The sequence below is a fragment of the Triticum aestivum genome, chromosome 6B (assembly GCF_018294505.1).
Source record: "Triticum aestivum cultivar Chinese Spring chromosome 6B, IWGSC CS RefSeq v2.1, whole genome shotgun sequence".
Classification (NCBI taxonomy): Eukaryota; Viridiplantae; Streptophyta; class Magnoliopsida; order Poales; family Poaceae; genus Triticum; species Triticum aestivum.
Window position 1 is genome coordinate 706610071 of NC_057810.1, and position 22710 is coordinate 706632780.

The following is a 22710-nucleotide window of genomic DNA, read 5'->3' on the forward strand; positions in this document are numbered from 1 at the left end:
TGAAATCATCATTCTTATACGGTGGGTCACGCCACCACCAAAGTTGAAAATCTTCGAATTTGAGCTTTTCCTCAGTTTTGGAATTCTTCAGTTTTTCAAATTCTTCAACTTTGCAAAATCTTCACTGTTTCCATCATTTTTCTTCATTGGTCATATATATATATGAGTTTATGTCCTCTACAGCATTCACTTATGGCTATTTCTTCATGTTGCGTTTTCTGCTAAGTGAATGTGATCGGACCCTTCCCCCTCTATGCTATACTCAACTCAATATATTCACAAATTCTTCATGTGCGTTCTATTTGAAACTCGTTCAAAATCTTCACTGTGTCCTTGTCAGCTGAAGAAATTGCGAACGGAACTTTAAAACTGATCTTATCCAAACTTTCGGTTTTGCCGCTCAAACCGTTCCGCATCCCACGATGCATTATCCTATTCACCCACGATCGTACACGATCTCCACTACATAGTACGTGGGTGACACATGTCGTGAGAAGGAGAATGGTCAGGGGCATGTTCGTCCTAAATCTTCGGGCGACCAGTTTTTCACTGCCTCTATAAATACCCCTCTCTCCATCCTCACTTCTTTTACTCCACTCGACCGTTCTCTCTCCCGCTCGAGCTCCTCAAACCCTAGCGCCGCCGCTACTCCATCGTCGCCGGTGAGGAAGAGCTTCGCTGCCTCGACCTCGTCGCCGTCGTACTCGCGCCGGTTGCGGAAATCTTCACTCCGCCGCCGCCGTAGCTGTCTTCCTCTGCCAAGTTAGGGCAAGGAAGATCTAACTTGACGAACTTCCCATCTGTTCTTCTCAGTTCGTCGTCTTCTTCACTTCGGATAATTAAAAGTTACTTTTATTACTCGCTTTGATTCTCAAGCTTTCCTGAAAATCTTCAAAGGTGTTTATTCTTCAAATCTTCACACATATGAACACCTGACACATAATATGCTCTTGATTCGTTTCTCTAAGCAATGATTTTTCTTCAAGATTCCTCAATTGTGTGGATCCTCGATCTATACAACTCTGGAACCTAAGACAAAGAACGCTTAGTGAAATTCTTGAAGGCACATCTGGTCAAAATCCTCAAAACTTGTTTTCTTTTTGAAAAACCTTCTGAAAACGCATATGACCTCTCCAAATTCCTCGAAACTATACTCTGTTCACAGGTACAAATGTCCGCTGCTGAATCACTAGGTTCTCATCAACTTAACTCATTTGCAGCGTTCCTCGAAGAAAAGTTGCACACTTCTTCAGAGAATTCGATTGTTCAAATTCCTCATCTGAAGACTATGGCTGACGGTAAGAAGCCCTAGAAAGGTGGAAAGAAGCCTGAGGTTATGACTGCGTTTGAAATCCCTGAGGAAATATATGCTGATTATTGCACACCTGATGAAGCCAAATATGGCAAAGAAAACAAAAGTCAACGCAAGGTGCGCATTCAGAGGATTGAACGGAGATGGGCACGGGAATGGAGGGAGTACAGATATGTAACTCCAAAGTACATGAAGAAATTCGCACTCAATCCTCCATGCCCAAGAGCTCCATTGGCACCTGGCCAAGTAGCTGATCCCACCAGCATCGAGCGTGGTGAGGACTTTCCTGAAGAATGGGCCAAGCGCCAAGCTAAATTGTCAAGACAAGCCAAGGAGGCAGTGAAGAAATTCAATGAGGATTCTGCCACTGCTGCTGCTACTGAGGCCTCTGTCAAACTGAGGAAATCTATGCCAAAGAAGCCTGCTCGTAAGCCAAGTGCTTCACCAACAGCGCCCTCACGGCCAAGTTCCTCAACAATGCCCTCACGGCAAATTCCTCATGCTGCTCCTGCTCCTTCAAAGTCCTCAGCACCTGTGCATCTGGCCACGTGTCAAAGGACTGCTGGTTTCTCTATTGCCTCTGGTGTCTCGGCAAGTTCCTCAGCTGCACCAATTTCCTCATCTGGTCCCACACTGTTGAAGACCAAAGCTACTGCTGGACGAGGTCCTCGGCCAAGTCCGAAGAAGAAACAGGTCGCATTCCATGTGCCATCTGATGATGAAGCTTCTGATGATGAACTTGCAGAAATCATCAGAGACAGACAGGTGAAGGCCGCTAGTGCCAAAGGCACATCTGTGCCACTGCTTTTGGATCCGAAGAAGATCCTCGACTACATTGATCTCTGGCACAAGGACCCTAACACTCCTATGCCCGATTTTCATCTGACTCCTGGTCAAAGTCACATGCTGACGCATTTCATCGCTGAAGAGAAATGGAAATTTGAGAAGGCCAGGCAGATCAAGAAAGCTCAATACAGAAAGGAGAAGCTCCTGAAGAAAAACATTGTCAAAATGACACCTGAGGAACTTCTCCAGGTTCAAACTGAAATTCAAGACCTCAGCAAACACTTCGATGCTTATTATGCTGATTGGCAAGGAGCCAAGGTCAGATTCGTCAATCTGACGAAGAATTTCACAAATGTTGCAACCCCAACGCAACAGGAAATTCCTCAGGCTGCAGCTTCTGCTCAGCCTGCTGAAGAACATGCCAGCACGGCTGATGATTTTCAGCCTGCTGATGACAATGCTAGTTCCAGGGCTGATGACTCAATTCCAGCCGCTGAAGAAATTGCCAGGGAATCCACTAGTGGTGCGCCTGAAGAAACTGAAGAGATCAGGGCAACTGCATCAGTTGCGCCTGAGGAAATTCATCCTTACTCCTCAGCTCCTCCTACGCCAACAACAACTCCAATTCTTCCATCTGCCTCTGATGTGAAGAAGACTAAAGCTGAAGAGCGAGCTGCTGTGAAGAAAAGGAAGGCATCAGCTGCGTCAAATTCTTCGGCTGCGAAGAAAATGAAGCCAATGACCAGCTCCTTTGAAAATCCAATTGATGATGTTCCTATTTCCTCAATTCCATCAAAGGACCTTGTTCCTTTTGGTGAAGACTATGTGATCCCAAGCGGATCTGATGAAGAAAATCATTCTGCTGCTTCGTTAGAGCAGATTGATGAATAAATTGAGGTGGATGCTATCCCCTCAACGCCAATCATTTCCTCACCTATGCCTCAGTTCACAGCTGAAGAGGCTGGTGTTGAGGAAATTGAAGATGAAGATGTGGATATTGGAAGCACAACGCCCGTGATGGATGATGACTTCTGGGATAGTCAGCATCCAAATTCACCACTCTTCACCCCAATCCAACAAATTCCTCAGTCCCCTGCACCAACAGTTCAACTGGGCTCTGTGCATGAAGAAATTCCAGCCGCTAGTGCTGAAGAACCTGCTGTTGTTGTTGATCCTCAGACTGCACATGAAGAGGAACCAGAAATTCCTCAGCCTGAAGAACCTGAGCTCGTGATTCCTGAGGTGGTGATGCAACTCACTGACACCCCTCTGCCAAAGCCAAAGAATCCGTTCTCAAGTAAACAGAAGTTCAAGGCTGAAGACTTCTATGGCGAGCATGTTTTCTTCACTGATTACAATCCTTATGACTCTGCTCGCATAAGGAAGAGGCGGTTCTGGACTGCCAGCCAAGCAAATTTCTATTCCTCTATGCTATTCAACAAGGACAAAATCTTAGATCATGCACATATTCCTCATGTGGACATGGAATCTCTACCGTGCTTCGAGCCAGTCCTCAATGTTCTTCACGATGCAGGACTACTGAATTTCTGCACTGACATCTGTGATTGGAATGAAGAACTTATTCTTCAGTTCTACACGACACTGCATATCACTGTAGATGCTGAAGACGTGAACTCATGGGTGTTGGACTGGATGTCTGGAAACACTCACTACAAGGTACCAGCAACTGAATTGCTTCGTGTCCTTCCTCTCAGTCCTCCCCTTGATAGTGCACGTTGCATCTACAATGACCCTGAACTGACAAATCACTATATGCAAGTGCTAATGAAGCCTTTGAAGCCAAGGCAGGCCCCAAGAACCAAATTCCTCGTCAAGGAATTATTGTATGTGCCTCGGACTGTCTATCGGATTCTGACGAAGACAATGAGTCCTATCAAAGGCCACGACTCAAATGATGAAGAAGCCGTTGGCATCATGAAGAATATGCTTTTCAACATCATTCATGGCGTTCCCATAAACTTCTATGATTTCTTCATGAGGACTCTGGCCAACATTGCTATGTCACCATTTGAGCTGAAGCCTTATGCGCCTTGGATAATCAGATTCATCAGGACAAGGTCTTCACTCAATTACAAAGTTGATACTCTGAACCACTACAGCTACTTGCCTCCAATTGAAGTCCTCAAACGGACAGTTTCCTCAGCTGATGACAAAGGCAAGGCCGCTGCTGTGATAGATGAAGGCATTCGTCCATTGGATGGTCAATTCCGTAAAGCAGCATCTTACTCTACCAATGACGACTCTGCCACTCATGACTCTGCCGCAAATACCTCAGCCAAGCAAAATCCTCAAGCTACAACACCCAGGGTGATGACTGATCGTGAGTTACTCCTCAGTCTTCATCAGAAGGTTGATCGCAATCATAAATGGGTCAAACGTCAGCTTGGTTCAATTCTTCACAACATGACCTCAACACACAATGCAGTGAAGAAGAACCAGTACTACCTTCATGAAACATTCAACCGCACCTGGGCTGTTCTTTCTCATGTCTATAGCGCTGAAGAACTGAAGACGATGGGTCTCAAGGAAGAATTTGACTGGTCTGCACCTCCGCCGAAGAAATTCAAGAGGGTCAAGGTTCCTCCAGTGGTGGCCAGCTCATATTCTTCATCGCGCGACACTGATGAAAATGAAGATTTGGACGACACTGCGGCAGGCCCTACTACAACAACCGACCCCGACAACGCTGGCGCTCCTCCATCAACTTGATATTCTTCAGGGGCGTTAGTCCTCAGTTTCGATCCTTTTGGTCATTTGATGACAAAGGGGGAGAAATTTGAGTTAGTCTTCAAGCGGGTCTATCATATGGGCATATATCGCATTTTTTTGCTAAGTTACAACTCTCGTTCTTCTGAAACTATATCGGATCGAGTTGTAATCTTAAACCCGATGGTGCGCTGATACTTTTGTTGCACTAGCTCTGATACTTTGGATGCATTTTTCCGCATGCTTATTCCTCATTAATATTATTGCACGCATGCTGAATTTCATCAGGCACCATATTTCATCATGCATTTCAAATTCTTCATATTATATATCAAATGCGTGTATGAATTACAAGATATAGGGGGAGATCTCCATGATTCAACTCTTCAAGTGTGCATTGCCTCAAAAGAAAATTCCTCACTATGCACATCTTCAGGGGGAGTTCTTCTATATCTTGCAATCAAATTCCTCAAAATCAGTATTTACACTTCATATGTTTATCCCCGTTGAAAACTTAACCTATATTGTCATCAATCACCAAAAAGGGGGAGATTGTAAGTGCATCTAGTGCCCCTTAGTGATTTTGGTGTATTGAAGACTTATAGGTTAAGGGACTAATGTGTTTATGAGTGTACACAGGTCTTTAAGTCTATGAGGAGTTTGATATTTACAGAGAAAGTCGACCCCTAAAAATGAAGTTCTTCAATTGAAGACTTTGGTATTCTGAAGACTTTCTGAAGACTTTGAAAGTGAAGAAATTGGTGTGACCTTGAAGACTTGGTATTCATTTGAGGAACATGAAGCGCGAAGACTTTTGTTTTCATAGTTTCGTTTTTCTCTTTCTTGAGTCATAGGAAACACCGTACTGTTAAAGGGGGTCGAGGAAATACTAAGGAAAAATTTCTATGTGATGCTCAACTCAAAATCCTACACCTACCAATTCCTTCGAGTGAAGCCTTTGGAAATCTCATACAGTTTAGTCAATTTCATCAGTGACAGAGACGAAGTTCTTCTGGTCGCTGAGGAATTTGTTCTGACTGAGGAGTTAGGAATTCGCCAGTGCGAATTGCCTACACAGTGAGGAACATGATAGCCCTGAGGAATTTGAGAGTCAAATTTCCGACCGTTGTTGTGCTGCGCGCCAGTTGTCCCAAAATATCTTATCCACCTAACGGTCATATCATTGAAGGGCATTTATGTCTTATCATGTCGGGCTGCTCCCTAGGCTATAAATAGCTGCCCCCTACAACCACTAGCTGGTTGGCTGCTCCGCGAGAACTTAACACTTGTCATTTGAGAGCAACCCATCCTCCGAGGACTTTGATTGAAAATCATCGAGTGAGGAAAAACCCAAAAACCAAACCCCTACAAACCCAAAGTGATTGAGCATCACTGAAGAGATTGATCCTGCGTGGATCCGACGCTTGTTACCTTTGAAGACTGTGCTTCTTCCAGACGGTTAGGCGTCATGGTCTAGAGCATCCAAGAGGAATTGTGGATCGCCGAGTGACCAAATCTGTGAAGGTTTGGAAGTCGCCTGAAGACTTAGCACGAGTGATTGGACGAGGTCTGTGTGACCTTAGTTCAAGGAGATTACGGTGAGGACTGGGTGTCCTGAGCTGCGTGCTCAGAGACTGGGTGTTCGGGACTGTGTGTCCTCGAGTTTAAATACTCAGCCGCTCCAACCAGACGTACAACTGAGACAACAGTTGGAACTGGTCTACCAAATTATTGTCTTCACCAACCTAACTGGTTCCATTTCCTCAACCCATTCATTTCCTCATTACTGTGTTAACTGTTTGTTCATATCTGTGTTTGAAGACTTTGACTGAAGACTTTCTCTATTTTCTCAGTTCAATTTCTTCAGTCTGTTTGTCTTCATCTTGTGCTATCCTGTGTTTACGCTTTCTGTACTCTTTGATTGTCTTCATTTCATCATGATGACCATGCATGTATTCTGCTATGCTTACTTCTGAGTGCTTATTCCGCTGCAAGTAGTTCTTCGCTAAGGAATTTCCTCACCGGCAAATTCCTCAGTGAAGAATTCATAAAAATCGCCTATTCACCCCCCCCCCCTCTAGTCGATATAACGCACTTTCACCAACTAAGCCTGATAAACTGGCATGCACATTTTGGAATCAGTCAATGAAAGTAGTTAAGGTTTTGACTTGATAGGGTCCATATGTATTGGTTAGAATCCAAGACTCACCTAAGTGTATTGAGGTGAACCTGTTGGATATAGGAAATTCATTATGAACGCAACTTCATTCTGAGCTACAAAGAAACCACTAGAGGCCCTAGAGAGGGCATAATTAAAATTTGCTAAATATTTTTGGACCATATAGAAGACAAGGTTTCGATAACAAATACACGACTTGATCTTATGGTATATGATATTGTACACAAAGCATATATGATAAGCACTCTGTCTGCATACTATTTCTTCCAAAAGAAAGTTCCACAGGTATCATAAGGTAACAAGACATAACCGCCTTGCTATTCTATGATCTACCTAGGACTTCTCTTTGGAAAATGACAAGGCGCTCCTTTATTTTTGCATCCTTAGAGCGAGCACACAACAATCCATAACATATGTAAACATCTTACTTTGGGAGCACAACCTTATGGATAGACCTCAATGACAGCTCGAGCTCCCAGCTTCTTCACAATCTTATAGCCACTGAACCCCGCCTTGACGAAGATCTCACTCCAGTCCTTCTCATCGCGCTGTCGGCCTCTTGTCACCACTAGCATGACCATATCCATGAGGTGTTGGGTTTCCAGCATTGGCCCTGAAACAGATCCAAGCACAATGTCTATGACGATGACTTTTCCTCCTGCATCCCGGGGAGGAACAGCCTTCTTGCATTGTGCCAGGATCTTGACGCAATCCTCGTCGCTCCAGAAGTGCAGTACAAGCTACATTACCATGCATGGATAAACTTGTAGTTTAAGGTTAATCAAGCCTGACTAGGATGAAATATGAAGGGATTTTATTATTTTAAGCTGTTATTATTTCAGAAATGAAAACTAATTAAGCATTGCTTGAATATTTCAATTTTGCTAAGTCTTAGTGGACTAAGACTTTGTTATGTATCGATCGATGTTATATTCATTTGATCTTGCATGGAGATTCATATAAAAAAATTATTTTCAGTTTTTTTTACTTCTATATACTCCATCCGTTCGGAAATACTTGTCATGAAATGAATAAAAGGGGATGTATCTAGACGTATGTCTAGATACATTCCTTTTATGTATTTCCGGACGGAGGGAGTACTATATTACTTGACTCAGACTTTAAGTCTCAATCGACCAAGACCTAACCACACCCTTAATATTTCACTTGGAATAAAAATTATGGAATGTGCAACATTCATATCATATATACCTTGAGCAACACGGCTTGAGCAGGTGGGACAACGTGGAACAGGTCACCGGAAACATACTTAACTGCTCCTTCTTCAGCGGGAAGAACTTTGTCCATGACCTTTGGAAGGTCCAGCACAGTGCACGTGATGTGAGGGTAGGCCTCGACGATGGACCTCGCGGTAGTCCCATCGCCACCGCCGCAGTCAGTGAGAGACTCAAGCCCATCGAACAGCTCATGGCACTGCCGGAGCACGGGGCCGATCCCCATGTGGTCGTGGGCAGCGAGGGCGTCGTGGAGCAGCTGATCCATCTCCGGGTCGAGGAGCACCATGCTCTCCTCGAAGATGGCCGCGCCATGCACGTCCTCGAACGGCGAGGGAACGGCTCCATCGAAGTCCTTCCTGAACCAGTCCGCCAGCCCCATAGCCGCCTCCACGTAGTAGCGCGAGGCCGCGGCGCGCACGAGGGCCGTCTGGCTAGCGTCGCCGTCGATGCGGACGCCGTCTACCAGGAGGTACGAGAGCGGGTTGAGGCGGTACGTTCCGGCGTCGGTTGCACTGAAGACGCCCGCCGTGGCGAGTTGGCGCAGCAGGCGGGCGAGGAAGGGCAGCTTGGACGTGGGGAGGGATAGGGCGGCGACGAGTTCGGATGGGGACGCGGCGCCGCCGAGGCGGTGAATGGCAGTGGGGACGCCAAGGTCGACGGCGCACCGGAGCGCCATAGGCGTGAGGTAGCAGAGGGTGTGGCGCCACAGGTCCGACTGCGCCTGGAGCAGCTCCGTGTCGGTGGGGACAAACACCTTCTCTGCCTGGCCTGCCATTGCCGATGATCTCTATCTCTAAGTGCTGTACGTGTTGTGCACTTCGATCTGGTAGAGATATAGGGGACGGAGGACACTCTCATATAATATAGCAATGTGTTTGCTGTCATTTCTCGTGAAACACGAGGGTGATGACCATGACACTATATCGCTATCAACGGGCCGGGGTAGCGTATCGATACAGCGCAGAAAGAAGACTCAAGACTGCTCGCTGTGGGTGGAAACGGAAAGGAGGCACGTGCGGCTTTGAGATAGACCGACCGACTGTACACACATTCCTTTCGTGGATTCGAATCGAATCGATAAACCTAAATACTTCATGGTGCACGCACACGATTTTGCTGAACCGAGCGGCCGTGCTTGGACCGCTCATTGCGAGCGCATCGTTTGGCCCACGACCGCCAGGTGTTTCCTGGTCGGGGCGAGACGTGGTTAGCTTGTGCGCTATCCGACAAAGCCGGTGTGACACCCTTACTTTCTCTCTGAAAAAACAAAGGCTTATCCTTATCATCTTTTCATCGTCTTTAACGTATCCGGCCAGGAAGCAGTGTGCCCCGGCCGGAGGCCAAGCCGAGGCGGCCAACCGGAGAAACCTGGAGAGCAGGTCAGCCAAGGAGCCGGAAAAGCAGTGCCGCAACCTCCTCCCGGCGAGGCATGAAACCAGACAAAATTCTCCCAAACCGGTCGGACCGCAGCGGCGCGGTCGTGTTTGCCATGGACGTACCCCCATGGTGTTGCTGCCGCTGCTGGTGGAGCTGTGCAAGTCCATTGGTGTGCACACGCTGCTGCTCATGGAGTCATGGTGCCCGGCATCATTGGAGCTCAGCTCTTGTACCTACTGCCCGCCGAATCGCCAGGCAACGTCGTCCTATTCAGAGCTTATGGACATGGTGCTCACCTGAATGCTAATAAAAAATTCTAGTTCCTGCATGGCTGCACAACCTTTAGTCTTGGTTGATTATCACGAGTACTTTTTTGCCTGAGTAGATTATCCAATAGTTGTAGTTGCACATATAATAGTCTGTAGTAGTATATATGATTTAGAAAGTTGCACAACACGATGATCCTAAGTTGGCTAGATGATGTTTTTGCTTAAATTGATCTATTCTTGTCAGTCGTATTTTTAGTTGGTATCCATGACACGATAATATAATATAGCAATGTGTTTGCTGTCATTTCTCGTGGAACGCGAGGGTGACGACCTTGACACTATATCGCTATCGACGGGCCGGGGTAGCGTATCGATAGAGCGCATAAAGAAGACTCAAGACTGCTCGCTGCGGCTGCAAACGGAAAGGAGGCACGCGCGTCTTCGAGACAGACTGACCGACTGTACACACATTCCATTCGTGAATCCGAACCAAATCGATAAACCTAAATACTTCATGGTGCACGCGCACGATTTTGCTTAACCGAGCAGCCACGCTTGGACCGCTCATTGCGAGCGCATCGTGGGGCCCACGACGGCCAGGTGTTTCCTGGTCGGGGCGAGACGTGGTTGGCTCGAGCGCTATCCGACAAACCCGGTATGACACCCTTACTTTCTCTCCTGAAAAAACAAAGGCTTATCCGTATCATCTTTTCATCGTCTCCCTCGAATCCGGCGAGGAAGCAGTGTGCCCCAGTCGAAGGCCATGCCAAGGCGGCCAACCAGAGAAACCTGGAGAGCAGGTTAGCCAAGGAGCCAGACCAGCAGTGCTGCCACCTCCTCCGCCCTCTTTTTATGAGCTGGAGCCGGAGCCGCCATGGAACTCACGCGAGAGGGCCACCCTACGCCCCGCTACTCCTTCCTCTCATGGTGTTGCTGCCGCTGCTGCTCGAGCTGTGCAAGTCCATTGGTGTGCACGCGCTGCTGCTCATGGTGTAACGGTGCCCGGCATCATTGGCGCTCAGCTCTTCTACCTACTGCCCGCCGAATCGCCATGCAACGTCGTCCTGTTCAGAGCTTACGGACATGGTGCTCACCTGAATACTAATAAAAAAATTTAGTTCCTGCACGGCTGCACAACCTTCAGTCTTGGTTGATTATCACGAATACTTTTTTGCCTGAGTAAATTATCCAATAGTTGTAGTTGCACATATAATAGTCTGTAGTTGTATATATGATTTAGAAAGTTGCACAACACGATAATACTAAGTTGGCTAGATGATGTTTTTGCATAAATTGATCTATTTTTGTCAGTCATATTTTTAGTTGGCATCCATGACATTATAATATAATATAGCAATGTGTTTGCTGTCATTTCTCGTGGAACGCGAGCGTAACGACCATTACACTATATCGCTATCGACGGGCCGGGGTAGCTTATTGATAGAGCGCATAAAGAAGACTCAAGACTGCTCGATGTTGCTGGAAACAGAAAGGAGGCACGTGCGGCTTCAAGATAGACAGACCGACTGTACACGCATTCCATTCGTGGATTCGAATCGAATCGATAAACCTAAATACTTCATGATGCACGCGCATGATTTTGCTGAACCGATCGGCCGCGCTTGGACCACTCATTTCGAGCGCATCGTGCAGCCCACGGCCACCAGGTGTTTCCTGGTCGGCGCGAGACGTGGTTGGCTCATGCGCTATCCGACAAAGCCGATGTGAACCAATCGCTCCCTTACTTCCTCTCCTAAAAAACAAAGGCTTATCCTTATCATCTTTTCATCGCCTCCATCGAATCCGTGCGAGGAAGCAGTGTGTCTCTGCCGGAGGCCAAGCCGAGGCGGCCAACCGGAGAAACCTGGAGAACAGGTCAGCCAAGGAGCCGGACCAGCAGTGCCGCCACCTCCTCCGCCCTCCTTCTATGAGCTGGAGCCGGAGCCGCCATGGAACTCACGCATGAGGGCCACCCTACGCCCCGCTACTCGTCCCGGCGAGGCATGAAGCCAGACAAAATTCTCCTAAACCGGTCGGACCGCAGCGGCACGGTCGTGTTTGCCTTGGACGCACCCCATGGTGTTGCTGCCGCTGCTGGTGGAGTTGTGCAAGTTCATTGGTGTGCACACGCTGCTGCTCATGGAGTCATGGTGATGTGGTCATTGGTGTTAGAAAAGAGAGAAACACCATGGAGATGTCCAGGGTCGTGCCATATGTTCAAGATACGGAGAAACGCTATAGTATCAGTGCAAAGGAATTGAAGGCTCCAACGCATGCATCTACACAGACTTCGTGTATACTTTATATTGGCTCTGTTGGTATTCAAATTCACTCAGCTGAATCATGGAAGGAAGACATCAAGCCAAACTTCAGAACACCACCGTGTAGTTGTAACCTGGCTGGAGAAATTCCAACTGGGGTTTCATTTTGGTAAGAGTCCTAGTTAAGTTGGGTTAGATGTACGTGATCAGCGTAGCCGTATTATTTTATTAGGAAAGTATTATTTAGTATGGTTAGGAGAGAGATTCCTATACGTATAACAGAGATTAGTTGATATAGAGTCTGTGTCGTTTTAGTTTCTCTTGTGGGTTGGTTTGACCATGTGACGCCTATATGAAAGGCTGGCTACGGCTGATGTATCAGGTCAGATTTTGTTTTTAGTTGTGAGTTGAAATAAAGCTACAGAAAACGTCTCCTGTCGAAGGACACCAAATATCTTCATTGCTACTCAGTGGGGATTTTGTTGCTGTTGCGCGTGGAGTCGATCTAATCTACTCGACGCTAGTTTTTTATCTTACTGTCTTGCATCTTCGCTCGACCGGAATTTCTTGTTGCTGCTGCTAGTACCGTGAAAGGTCGGGACGACGAGCGACTCGCATCTAGTTGAGTCTCCATCAAGTGGTATCAGAGCTAAGGTTGTTCACGGTATTGTCTTGCAAGATGTCGACCTCGGTCAACAAGGAAGACGAGGTTGCTGCTGATTCTGAGGAAATAGTACGTCCAGTGTATGCGGATGATATTCCGCAAAATATTCGGGATGGTTTTGAACACACATGCAACTACATCAAGCAATGTCATGATGTGCTCGGCAAAAGGATAGATGTCCTGATCACTCGGTTCGATGGTTTGGCAGACATCATCAATATGCCGGCAACGAATTCTGCACCACCACAGACTGCTCCGGCTACTCCACTGCGTTATGCACCACCGGCTCGTGACAGACATGCCGGTGTGCATGATCGCCGTTTGGCGGCACCTCATGTTGGAGATGATAGTCTTGATGACGGCGTTGACCAGGCAGCGGGGTACGCTCCACGACCACGACACTATGAGCCTCGTCCTGAAACATCCGTTCGTGGTGGAGTGCATGACCGAGTTGGTCAAGCTGTGCGTGTACCTTTGGACGATGGAATTGGGCGCATAAAAGTTTCAATCCCTTCGTTCTCTGGCAAGTGCGAACCAGGAGGCTATTTGGAGTGGGAGATGCGTGTTGATCAAAATTTTGATGCCCATCATTATAGCGAGGAGAAGAAAGTTCAACTTGCTGGAATTGAGTTCACCGGTTACGCGCTAATTTGGTGGAATCAAATTTGTCGTTCAAGACATCGCCCGACGACTTGGCGAGGGATGAAAGAATTCTTGAGACGACGTTTTGTTCCTGAGCACTATAAAAGGGATATGTACAACAAGTTGCAGCGGCTCTCTCAAGGTAATATGACTGTTGATGAATATTACAAGGAGATGGAATTGCTTATGATACGTATAGGAACAACGGAGGATCCGGAAGCGACCATGGCACGTTTCTTTAATGGGTTGAACATAGAGGTGCAGGATCGTGTAGCGATGGTGGTTTATTACAACATACAAGATCTTGTGCACCAAATAGTGCGCGCAGAGCAGCAAATTAAGCGGCGCCAAACCAATGCTTTCAACAGCACCACTTCCAACTCATGGCGACGTACTCAACAAAATTCTAATGAAGGTGGCACCAGTTCCAAGATGGGGTCATCAAATCGATCTAATGGATTAGTGCAGAAGGATGTTCCAAAAATTGAGGCATCGAGAGTTGATGCGAGTGCGCAGTCCACTGCACGCACTAGTGAAATAGAGTGCTTCAAGTGTGGAGGCCGGGGACATATGAGGCGTGAATGTCCTAACGAGAAAAGAGTGCTGCTCACACGAGATGGTTATGCATCCGCAAGTGATGAAGAGGCAGTTTCTGACACCTGCAGTGAAAATTTTGAAGATGCTGAAAAGGTGGTAGCGAGTTTTGAAGCTGCTGAATCATACCCATCTTTGATGGTGCAGCGAGTGCAAGAGGATCGCATTGAGGATAAGGGGCAATGTTGGAATATTTTTCAAACTCAATGCCAAATCAAAAACACCAATTGTAAGTTGATCATAGATGGAGGAAGCTACACCAATGCGGTCAGCAAGGACTTGGTGGATGACTTAGCATTGCCTACTTGGAAGCACCCACAACTACACTGCGTCGAATGGTTATATCAGTCGGGCAAGTTGAAAGTTACTCACAAGGTGCGTCTTCATTTTTCTGTGGGCGATTATATTGATACGGTGATATGTGATGTTTTGCCAATGACTGCATGCCACTTGTTGTTGGGGAGGCCTTGGCAATATGATCGACGTGCCACACATGAGGGGAGGTCCAATACTTATTCTTTTCGGGAGTCCGGAAAGCGGCATGTGTTGCAGCCAATGTTTGATAGCACAATCCAGGTTGATGCCACTGTTTCGTTGAAGAAGAAAATTGAGAAGAATACCTTGAAACCGAGGACGGTTTCTGTTAAAGGAGGAGGGGATGATGTGGTCATTGGTGTTGTAGCTACTAGAAAAGAGAGAAACACCATGGAGATGTCCAGGGTCGTGCCATATGTTCAAGATACGGAGAAATACTATAGTATCAGTGCAAAGGAATTGAAGGCTCCAACGCATGCATCTACACAGACTTCGTGTATACTTTATATTGGCTCCGTTGGTATTCAAATTCACTCAGCTGAATCACGGAAGGAAGACATCAAGCCAAACTTCAGAACACCACCGTGTAGTTGTAACCTGGCTGGAGAAATTCCAACTGGGGTTCCATTTTGGTAAGAGTCCTAGTTAAGTTGGGTTAGATGTACGTGATCAGCGTAGCCGTATTATTTTATTAGGAAAGTATTATTTAGTATGGTTAGGAGAGAGATTCCTATACGTATAACAGAGATTAGTTGATATAGAGTCCGTGTCGTTTTAGTTTCTCTTGTGGGTCGGTTTGACCGTGTGACGCCTATATAAAAGGCTGGCTACGGCTGATGTATTAGGTCAGATTTTGTTTTTAGTTGTGACTTGAAATAAAGCTACAGAAAACGTCTCCTGTCGAAGGACACCAAATATCTTCAATGCTACTCCGTGGGGATTTTGTTGCTGCTGCGCGTGGAGTCGATCTAATCTACTCGACGCTAGTTTTTGATTTTACGGTCTTGCATCTTCGCTCGACCGGAATTTCTTGTTGCTACTGCTAGTATCGTGAAAGGTCGGGACGACGAGCGACTCGCATCTAGTTGAGTCTCCATCACATGGTACCCGGCAACATTGGTGCTCAACTCTTGTACCTACTGCACGTCGAATCGCCAGGCAACGTCGTCTTGTTCAGAGCTGACGGACAAGGTGCTCACCTGAATGCTAATAAATTTTTTAGTTCCTGCACAGCTGCAAAACCTTCAATCTTGGTTGATTATCACGAGTGCTTATTTGCCTGAGTAGATTATCCAATAGTTGTAGTTGCACATATAATAGTCTGTTGTTGTATATATGATTTAGAAAGTTGCACAACACGATGATACTAAGTTGGCTAGATGATGTTTTTGCTTAAATTGATCTATTCTTGTCAGTCATATTTTTAGTTGACATCCATGACACAATAATATAATATAGCAATGTGTTTGCTGTCATTTCTCATGGAACGCGAGGGTGACGACCTTGACACTATATCGCTATCGATGGGCCGGGGTAGCGTATCGACGGAGCGCATAAAGAAGACTCAAGACTGCTCGCTGCGGCTGCAAACGGAAAGGAGGCACGCGCGTCTTCGAGACAGACTAACCGACTGTACACACGTTCCATTCGTGGATTCGAATCAAATCGATAAACCTAAATACTTCATGGTGCACGCGCACGATTTTGCTAAACCGAGCGGCCGCGCTTGGACCGCTCATTGCGAGCGCATCGTGGGGCCCACGACAGCCAGGTGTTTCCTGGTCGGGGCGAGACGTGGTTGGGTCTAGCGCTATCCGACAAACCCGGTGTGACACCCTTACTTTCTCTCCTGAAAAAACAAAGGCTTATCCGTATCATCTTTTCATCATCTCCGTCGAATCCGGCGAGGAAGCAGTGTGCCCCAGTCGGAGGCCATGCCGACGCAGCCAACCAGAGAAATCTCGAGAGCAGGTTAGCCAAGGATCCTGACCAGCAGTGCTGCCACCTCCTCCGCCCTCTTTTTATGAGCTGGAGCCGGAGCCGCCATGGAACTCAGGCGAGAGGGCCACCCTACGCCCCGCTACTCCTTCCTCCCATGGTGTTGCTGCCGCTGCTGGTGGAGCTGTGCAAGTCCATTGGTGTGCACGCGCTGCTGCTCATGGTGTCATGGTGCCCGGTATCATTGGCGCTCAGCTCTTGTACCTACTGCCCGCCGAATCGCCATGCAATGTCGTCCTGTTCAGAGCTTACGGACATGGAGCTCACCTGAATGCTAATAAAAAAATTAGTTCCTGCACGGCTGCACAACCTTCAGTCTTGGTTGATTATCACGAGTGCTTTTTTGCCTGAGTAGATTATCCAATAGTTGTAGTTGCACATATAATAGTCTGTAGTTGTATATATGATTTAGAAAGTTGCACAACACGATGATACTAAGTTGGCTAGATGATGTTTTTGCATAAATTGATCTATGTTTGTGGGTCATATTTTTAGTTGGCATCCATGACATTATAATATAATATAGCAATGTGTTTGCTGTCATTTCTCGTGGAACGTGAGGATAAGACCATTATACTATATCACTATCGACGGGCCGGGGTAGCGTATCGATAGAGCGCATAAAGAAGACTCAAGACTGCTCGCTGTTGCTGAAAACAGAAAGGAGGCACGTGCGGCTTCGAGATAGACCGACCGACTATACACGCATTCCATTCGTGGATTCGAATCCAATCGATAAACCTAAATACTTCATTGTGCACGCGCATGATTTTGCTGAACCGATCGGCCACGCTTGGACCACTCATTGCGAGCGCATCGTGTGGCCCACGGCCACCAGGTATTTCCTGGTCGGGGCGAGACGTGGTTGGCTCATGCGCTATCCGACAAAGCCGATGTGAACCAATCGCTCCCTTACTTCCTCTCCTAAAAAACAAAGGGTTATCCTTATCATCTTTTCATCGCCTCCATCGAATCCGTGCGAGGAAGCAGTGTGTCTCTCTCGGAGGCCAAGCCGAGGCGGCCAACTGGAGAAACCTGGAGAACAGGTCAGCCAAGGAGCCGGACCAGCAGTGCCGCCACCTCCTCCGCCCTCCTTCTATGAGCTGGAGCCGGAGCCGCCATGGAACTCACGCCTGAGGGCCACCCTACGCCCCGCTACTCCTCCCGGCGAGGCATGAAGCCAGACAAAATTCTCCCAAACCGGTCGGACCGCAGCGGCGCGGTCGTGTTTGCCTTGGACGCACCCCATGGTGTTGCTGCCGCTGCTGGTGGAGCTGTGCAAGTTCATTGGTGTGCACACGCTGCTGCTCATGGAGTCATGGTACCCGGCAACATTGGTGCTCAACTCTTGTACCTACTGCACGCCAAATCGCCAGGCAACGTCGTCTTGTTCAGAGCTGACGGACAAGGTGCTCACCTGAATGCTAATTTGCCTGAGTAGATTATCACGAGTGCTTATTTGCCTGAGTAGATTATCCAATAGTTGTAGCTGCACATATAATAGTCTGTAGTTGCATATATGATTTATAAAGTTGCACAACACGATGATACTAAGTTGGCTAGATGATGTTTTTGCTTAAATTGATCTATTCTTGTCAGTCATATTTTTAGTTGGCATCCATGACACGATAATATAATATAGCAATGTGTTTGCTGTCATTTCTCGTGGAACGCGAGGGTGACGACCTTGACACTATATCGCTATCGACGGGCCGAGGTAGCGTATCGATAGAGCGCATAAAGAAGACTCAAGACTGCTCGTTGCGGCTGGAAACGGAAAGGAGGCACATGCGGCTTCGAGATAGACCGACCGACTGTACACGCGTTCCATTCGTGGATTCAAATCGAATCGATAAACCTAAATACTTCATGGTGCACGCGCACGATTTTGCTGAACCGAGCGGCCGCGCGTGGATCGCTCATTGCGAGCGCATCGTGCGGCCCACGACCGCCAGGTGTTTCCTGGTCGGGGCGAGACGTGGTTGGCTCTTGCGCTATCCGAACGGTGTGAACCAATCGCTCCCTTAATTTCTCACCTGAAAAAACAAAGGCTTGTCCTTATCATCTTTTCATCGTCTCCATCGAATCCGGCGAGGAAGCATGTTAGGAATAAGCCACGCATGAGTATGTGCTCGTGTGTGTGATCTATGTGCATGGGTGTGACCGTGTACATGCCAGATTCTGTTAGTGCATGCCCTGATTAGTTAGCTAGTTTGTTGGCTTGGCCAGGTCGCCGGACGAGCGTGTATGTGAGCGTACGTTTCGGTGAAAGAGTTAGCTAGCTAGGTAGGCGATCCGTTGGGTTCGGCCGTGGCGTGCGTGTCGTGGGAGCGCACGGCCGGGCATGCGGATCCTGCGGGCGAGGTCGGCTGTGCGTCGTGCGCCAGCCCGGGTATAAATTATGTAAATGCGGGATAGTTGTAATGCATTGAGTTATGCACCATGTAGACATTGCAAAGGGAAGAAAGATTCGCGCGTTCGTGCACCGGTCCGAGAAACTTGTGTCCACTGTATTCATCTCCTTCCTTCTTTCTTGTTCAAGCGAGTGAGTTGAGAGGGAGAGGTAGTTCGGGGTTTGTCCCAACATTTGGTATCATGAGCTGGTTCATCTTGGGCGTCGTTCTTCTTGCCGGAGGTGTGCCGGCGGCGGCGGAGTTCGCCGCGGCTGCGTGATGCTCCCGGCCGTGTGTCGGCCTATGGAGGAGTGCGGCGCGGCGAGGAGGCCGCGGTGACTACGGCGGCATGGTGAGGAGGCCGCGGAGGACCTGCGTGGTGGCGGCTTCAACGACGACGACGGCGCGGCGAGTACGTCGCGGCGGCTCGGCGCGACAACGGTGGAGGCGCGTGGCACGGAGCCGCAGCACTCGTGTCGGATGCGTCAGGCGCGTGTATGGGCGCGCGCCGGGCGTGTCAGGCGCGGCGGGACCGTGGTGTAGGGTGGCCGTTGACGAGCGGGGGTGTGCGCATCGCGGGCTCGCCGCGCCTAGATGTGTGCGTGCATGTCGGAGGGGGCGCGGCAGAGCGGACGGGACGGGCGCTCGACGTAGGCTGGGACGTGGGTGCGTGCCCGGCGCGTCCCTGCATATAAAACCCACCCATGTACATTGTAATGGCAGTGCCCAGAGTCGAGTTCGAGCTCGAGGGAATCAAGGTCGTTGGTGTACCAGGAAGAGAAGCTTCGGCGTGTGTCGCCGGAGATGAAGAAGGCGTTCTCCATGGCAGTCGACGAGAGGCCGGAGTCCTGTCGGGATGGGCGGCGAGGTCGTGGCTTAGAGCATAGAATGTTAGGAATAAGTCAGGCATGAGTATGTGCTCGTGTGTGTGATCTATGTGCATGGGTGTGACCGTGTGCATGCAAGATTCTGTTAGCGCATGCCCTGATTAGTTAGCTAGTTTGTTGGCTTGGACGGGTCGCCGGAGGAGCGTGTATGGGAGCGTACGTTTCGGTGAAAGAGTTAGCTAGCTAGGTAGGCGATCCGTTGGGATCGGCCGTGGCGTGCGTGTCGTGGGAGCGCACGGCCGGGCATGCGGATCCTGCGGGCGAGGTGGGCTGTGCGTCGTGCGCCAGCCCGGGTATAAATTATGTAAATGTGGGATAGTTGTAATGCACTGAGTTGAGCACTATGTAGACATTGCAAAGAGAAGAAAGATTCGGGCGTTCATGCGCCGGTCTGAGAAACTTGTGTCCACTGTGTTCATCCTCTTCCTTCTTTTTTGTTCGAGCGAGTGAGTTGAGAGGGAGAGGTAGTTCGGGGTTTGTCCCAACAAAGCAGTGTGCCCCGGCCGGAGGCCAAGCCGAGGCGGCCAACCGGAGAAACCTGGAGAGCAGGTCAGCCAAGCAGCCGGACCAGCAGTGCCGCCACCTCCTCCGCCCTCTTTCTATGAGCTGGAGCCGGAGCCGCCATGGAACTCACGCCTGAGGGCCACCCTACGCCCCGCTACTCCTCCCGGCGAGGCATGAAGCCAGACAAAATTCTCCCAAACCGGTCGGACCGTAGCGGCGCGGTCGTGTTTGCTTTGGACGCACCCCCATGGTGTTGCTGCCGCTGCTGGTGGAGCTGTGCAAGTCCATTGATGTGCACACGCTGCTGCTCATGGAGTGCTGGTGCCCGGCATCTTTGGCATTCAGCTCTTGTACCTACTGCCGGCCGAATCGCCAGGCAACATCATCCTGTTCAGAAAAAAATTTAGTTCATGCACGGCTGCATAACCTGCTGTCTTGGTTGATTATCACAAGTGCGTTTTTGCCTGAGTAGATTATTCAATAGTTGTAGTTGCACATATTATAGTCTGTAGTTGTATATATGATCTAGAAAGTTGCACAACACGATGATATTAAGTTGGCTAGATGATGTTTTTTCTTAAATTGATCTATTTTTGTTAGTCATATTTTTATTTGGCATCCATGACACTATAATATAATATAGCAATGTGTTTAACGTTCCATTCATGGATTCGAATTGAATTGACCGACCGTACACGTGTTCCATTCGTGGATTCAAATTGAATTGATAAAAGACCGAGTTTAACGTTTTCACGTACACTACTCTACGCCGTCCTTGATCGGAAGGAAAGGAAAGGTCTTCCTTCCTTTCACGTTGCTCCATGTGAACGTTCTCCGCGTCACGTTTTTCATCATCAAACAAACCAACCAAAACGTGTTTTAACGTTTTCCTTGGTTTCATCATCAAACAATGGAATCGGTGCACGCCAGCCCCTCACCAGCGGGAGGGCCCCGAGTCCCCGCGGCCGCTGGTGACGGCAAGGCTTCTCCCTGCCACACCCTCAGACAGTGGCAAGGAAGGAGGAAGAGGAGAAGGGGAGGCTAGGCGACGGGATCTGGGAGCCTCCCGGCTGCCACACGAGGGCGACTCGGGAGGGCGCTGTGGCTAGGTGACGGGATCTCCTTTCTTCTGGATAGTTTTGAAGATGATATAGAAGATTATGTGTGTCGGGAGTGTCGTGTCATGTCGTGCCAAACATTCAGAGCTGCATGGCGCTCCAACGTCGTCGATGAGGCTCTGTATGCCTGCCATCCACGGACGAGCTCCTCACGGCTCTCGCCTCATCTTCGTCTTTGTCTTCATCTGATCGACAAAACCTTTGAAAGGCCACACCTTTCGTATTTTCTCCAAGTCGTTCCCAGATCTTCTCTTCCTGATGACCCGGACCAGGCATGAACGACAAGCTTGCCGTATGGCCGGGCCAGAATGCTCTCTCGTCTCTAGTCTGTTGTTCTGTGCCGGGACACCAGCGCTGAGGAAGCATGCAACTGATCAAGGCGATCTCTTTGGACCACACCCGCAACTGATCATGAGGTCCAAGAGTGGCCATCGTCCCTGCCGACCAGGGCCGGTCCTAAGATTTTGGGGGCCTTGGGCGAAACTATAACCAAGGGCCTCTTAATATAAATATCAAAATAATAATTAATATATGTCTATATCAAATGTTGGCCGCCTTCTCCACTATTATTTCCCTTTCTTTGTTAATTATTAAGATATCCCCATTTTTGGATCATAGATATCCATCAAAAATTCTTTTGTGTCTAAACTAGCAGATTCTATACAAGATGAATTAAATATGTGCTCATAATCACTTACATTGTTTTCATCTGTTGGCTGCCGTTCTGCCCTTGTCTTCTGGATTAAGGCTAGTAGTCCGGTCAAAACAAATGTCATGGCTGGATTTCTTCAACTCCTCATATTACTCTTAGAAAAAACAAATAATAAGTGTCACGTGTGTGGCACTTATAAGGGTCCACAAAAAATTATCAGTGTATCCTTGCTGTAACTATATTAGTTCATTGTCTCATTCTTTTTTTTCTTTCCTCACCAGATGCATATGCTTTAGACGGCATGCCGTGCTAAAATTTACAGAATCAGAAAAAAATATATAGAAACTAACTCATAGTTACAAAGGTGTTAAGTCAATTCAATCAAATCTTGCCTAACATCAGTTTATCAAAGCAAACTCACAAGTTCCAAATCCCAATACCATCTCTTTCTGAAGTGAGTATGTTGGGGTTGGGTTGTAGTCTAGATCCTTCACGTACGTGTATCACATGATCTTTAGATTGGTGATTTGTTAGAGCTGCAGGAGAAGTCGGAGTCCATGAGGAGTTCCGGCAGGGGAGGAGAGGGGAGGAGGGACAGGTGGGGGTGGGGGATGAGCAAATTTTGACAGGAGATGGTGGCAAAATAACAGGAGATCCCCGTGATAATTTCTGCCGTCGCACCAGGAGGGGATCTCAGCATGCAATCTTTTTTAACTGCCCTATCTCAATCCGCCCTCTATTCACGTCGCCACTCTGGCGAGGCCCCGAGTACATATATAACACGCACATTCGGG

The 22710-nt window shown here is 48.2% G+C and overlaps 1 protein-coding gene across 1 annotated transcript; it reads right to left on the minus strand.

Annotated features, from left to right (window-relative positions):
- Positions 1-7179: 7179 nt before the first annotated feature.
- Positions 7180-9059, minus strand: LOC123135036 (flavonoid O-methyltransferase-like protein Os11g0303600). Its single transcript, XM_044554164.1, has 2 exons — positions 8217-9059; positions 7180-7744 (listed from the first exon to the last, which is right to left on the minus strand). Exons 1-2 carry the CDS (start codon positions 9015-9017, stop codon positions 7448-7450), a joined length of 1098 nt encoding a protein of 365 aa, XP_044410099.1. The 5' UTR covers positions 9018-9059; the 3' UTR covers positions 7180-7447.
- Positions 9060-22710: the final 13651 nt, after the last annotated feature.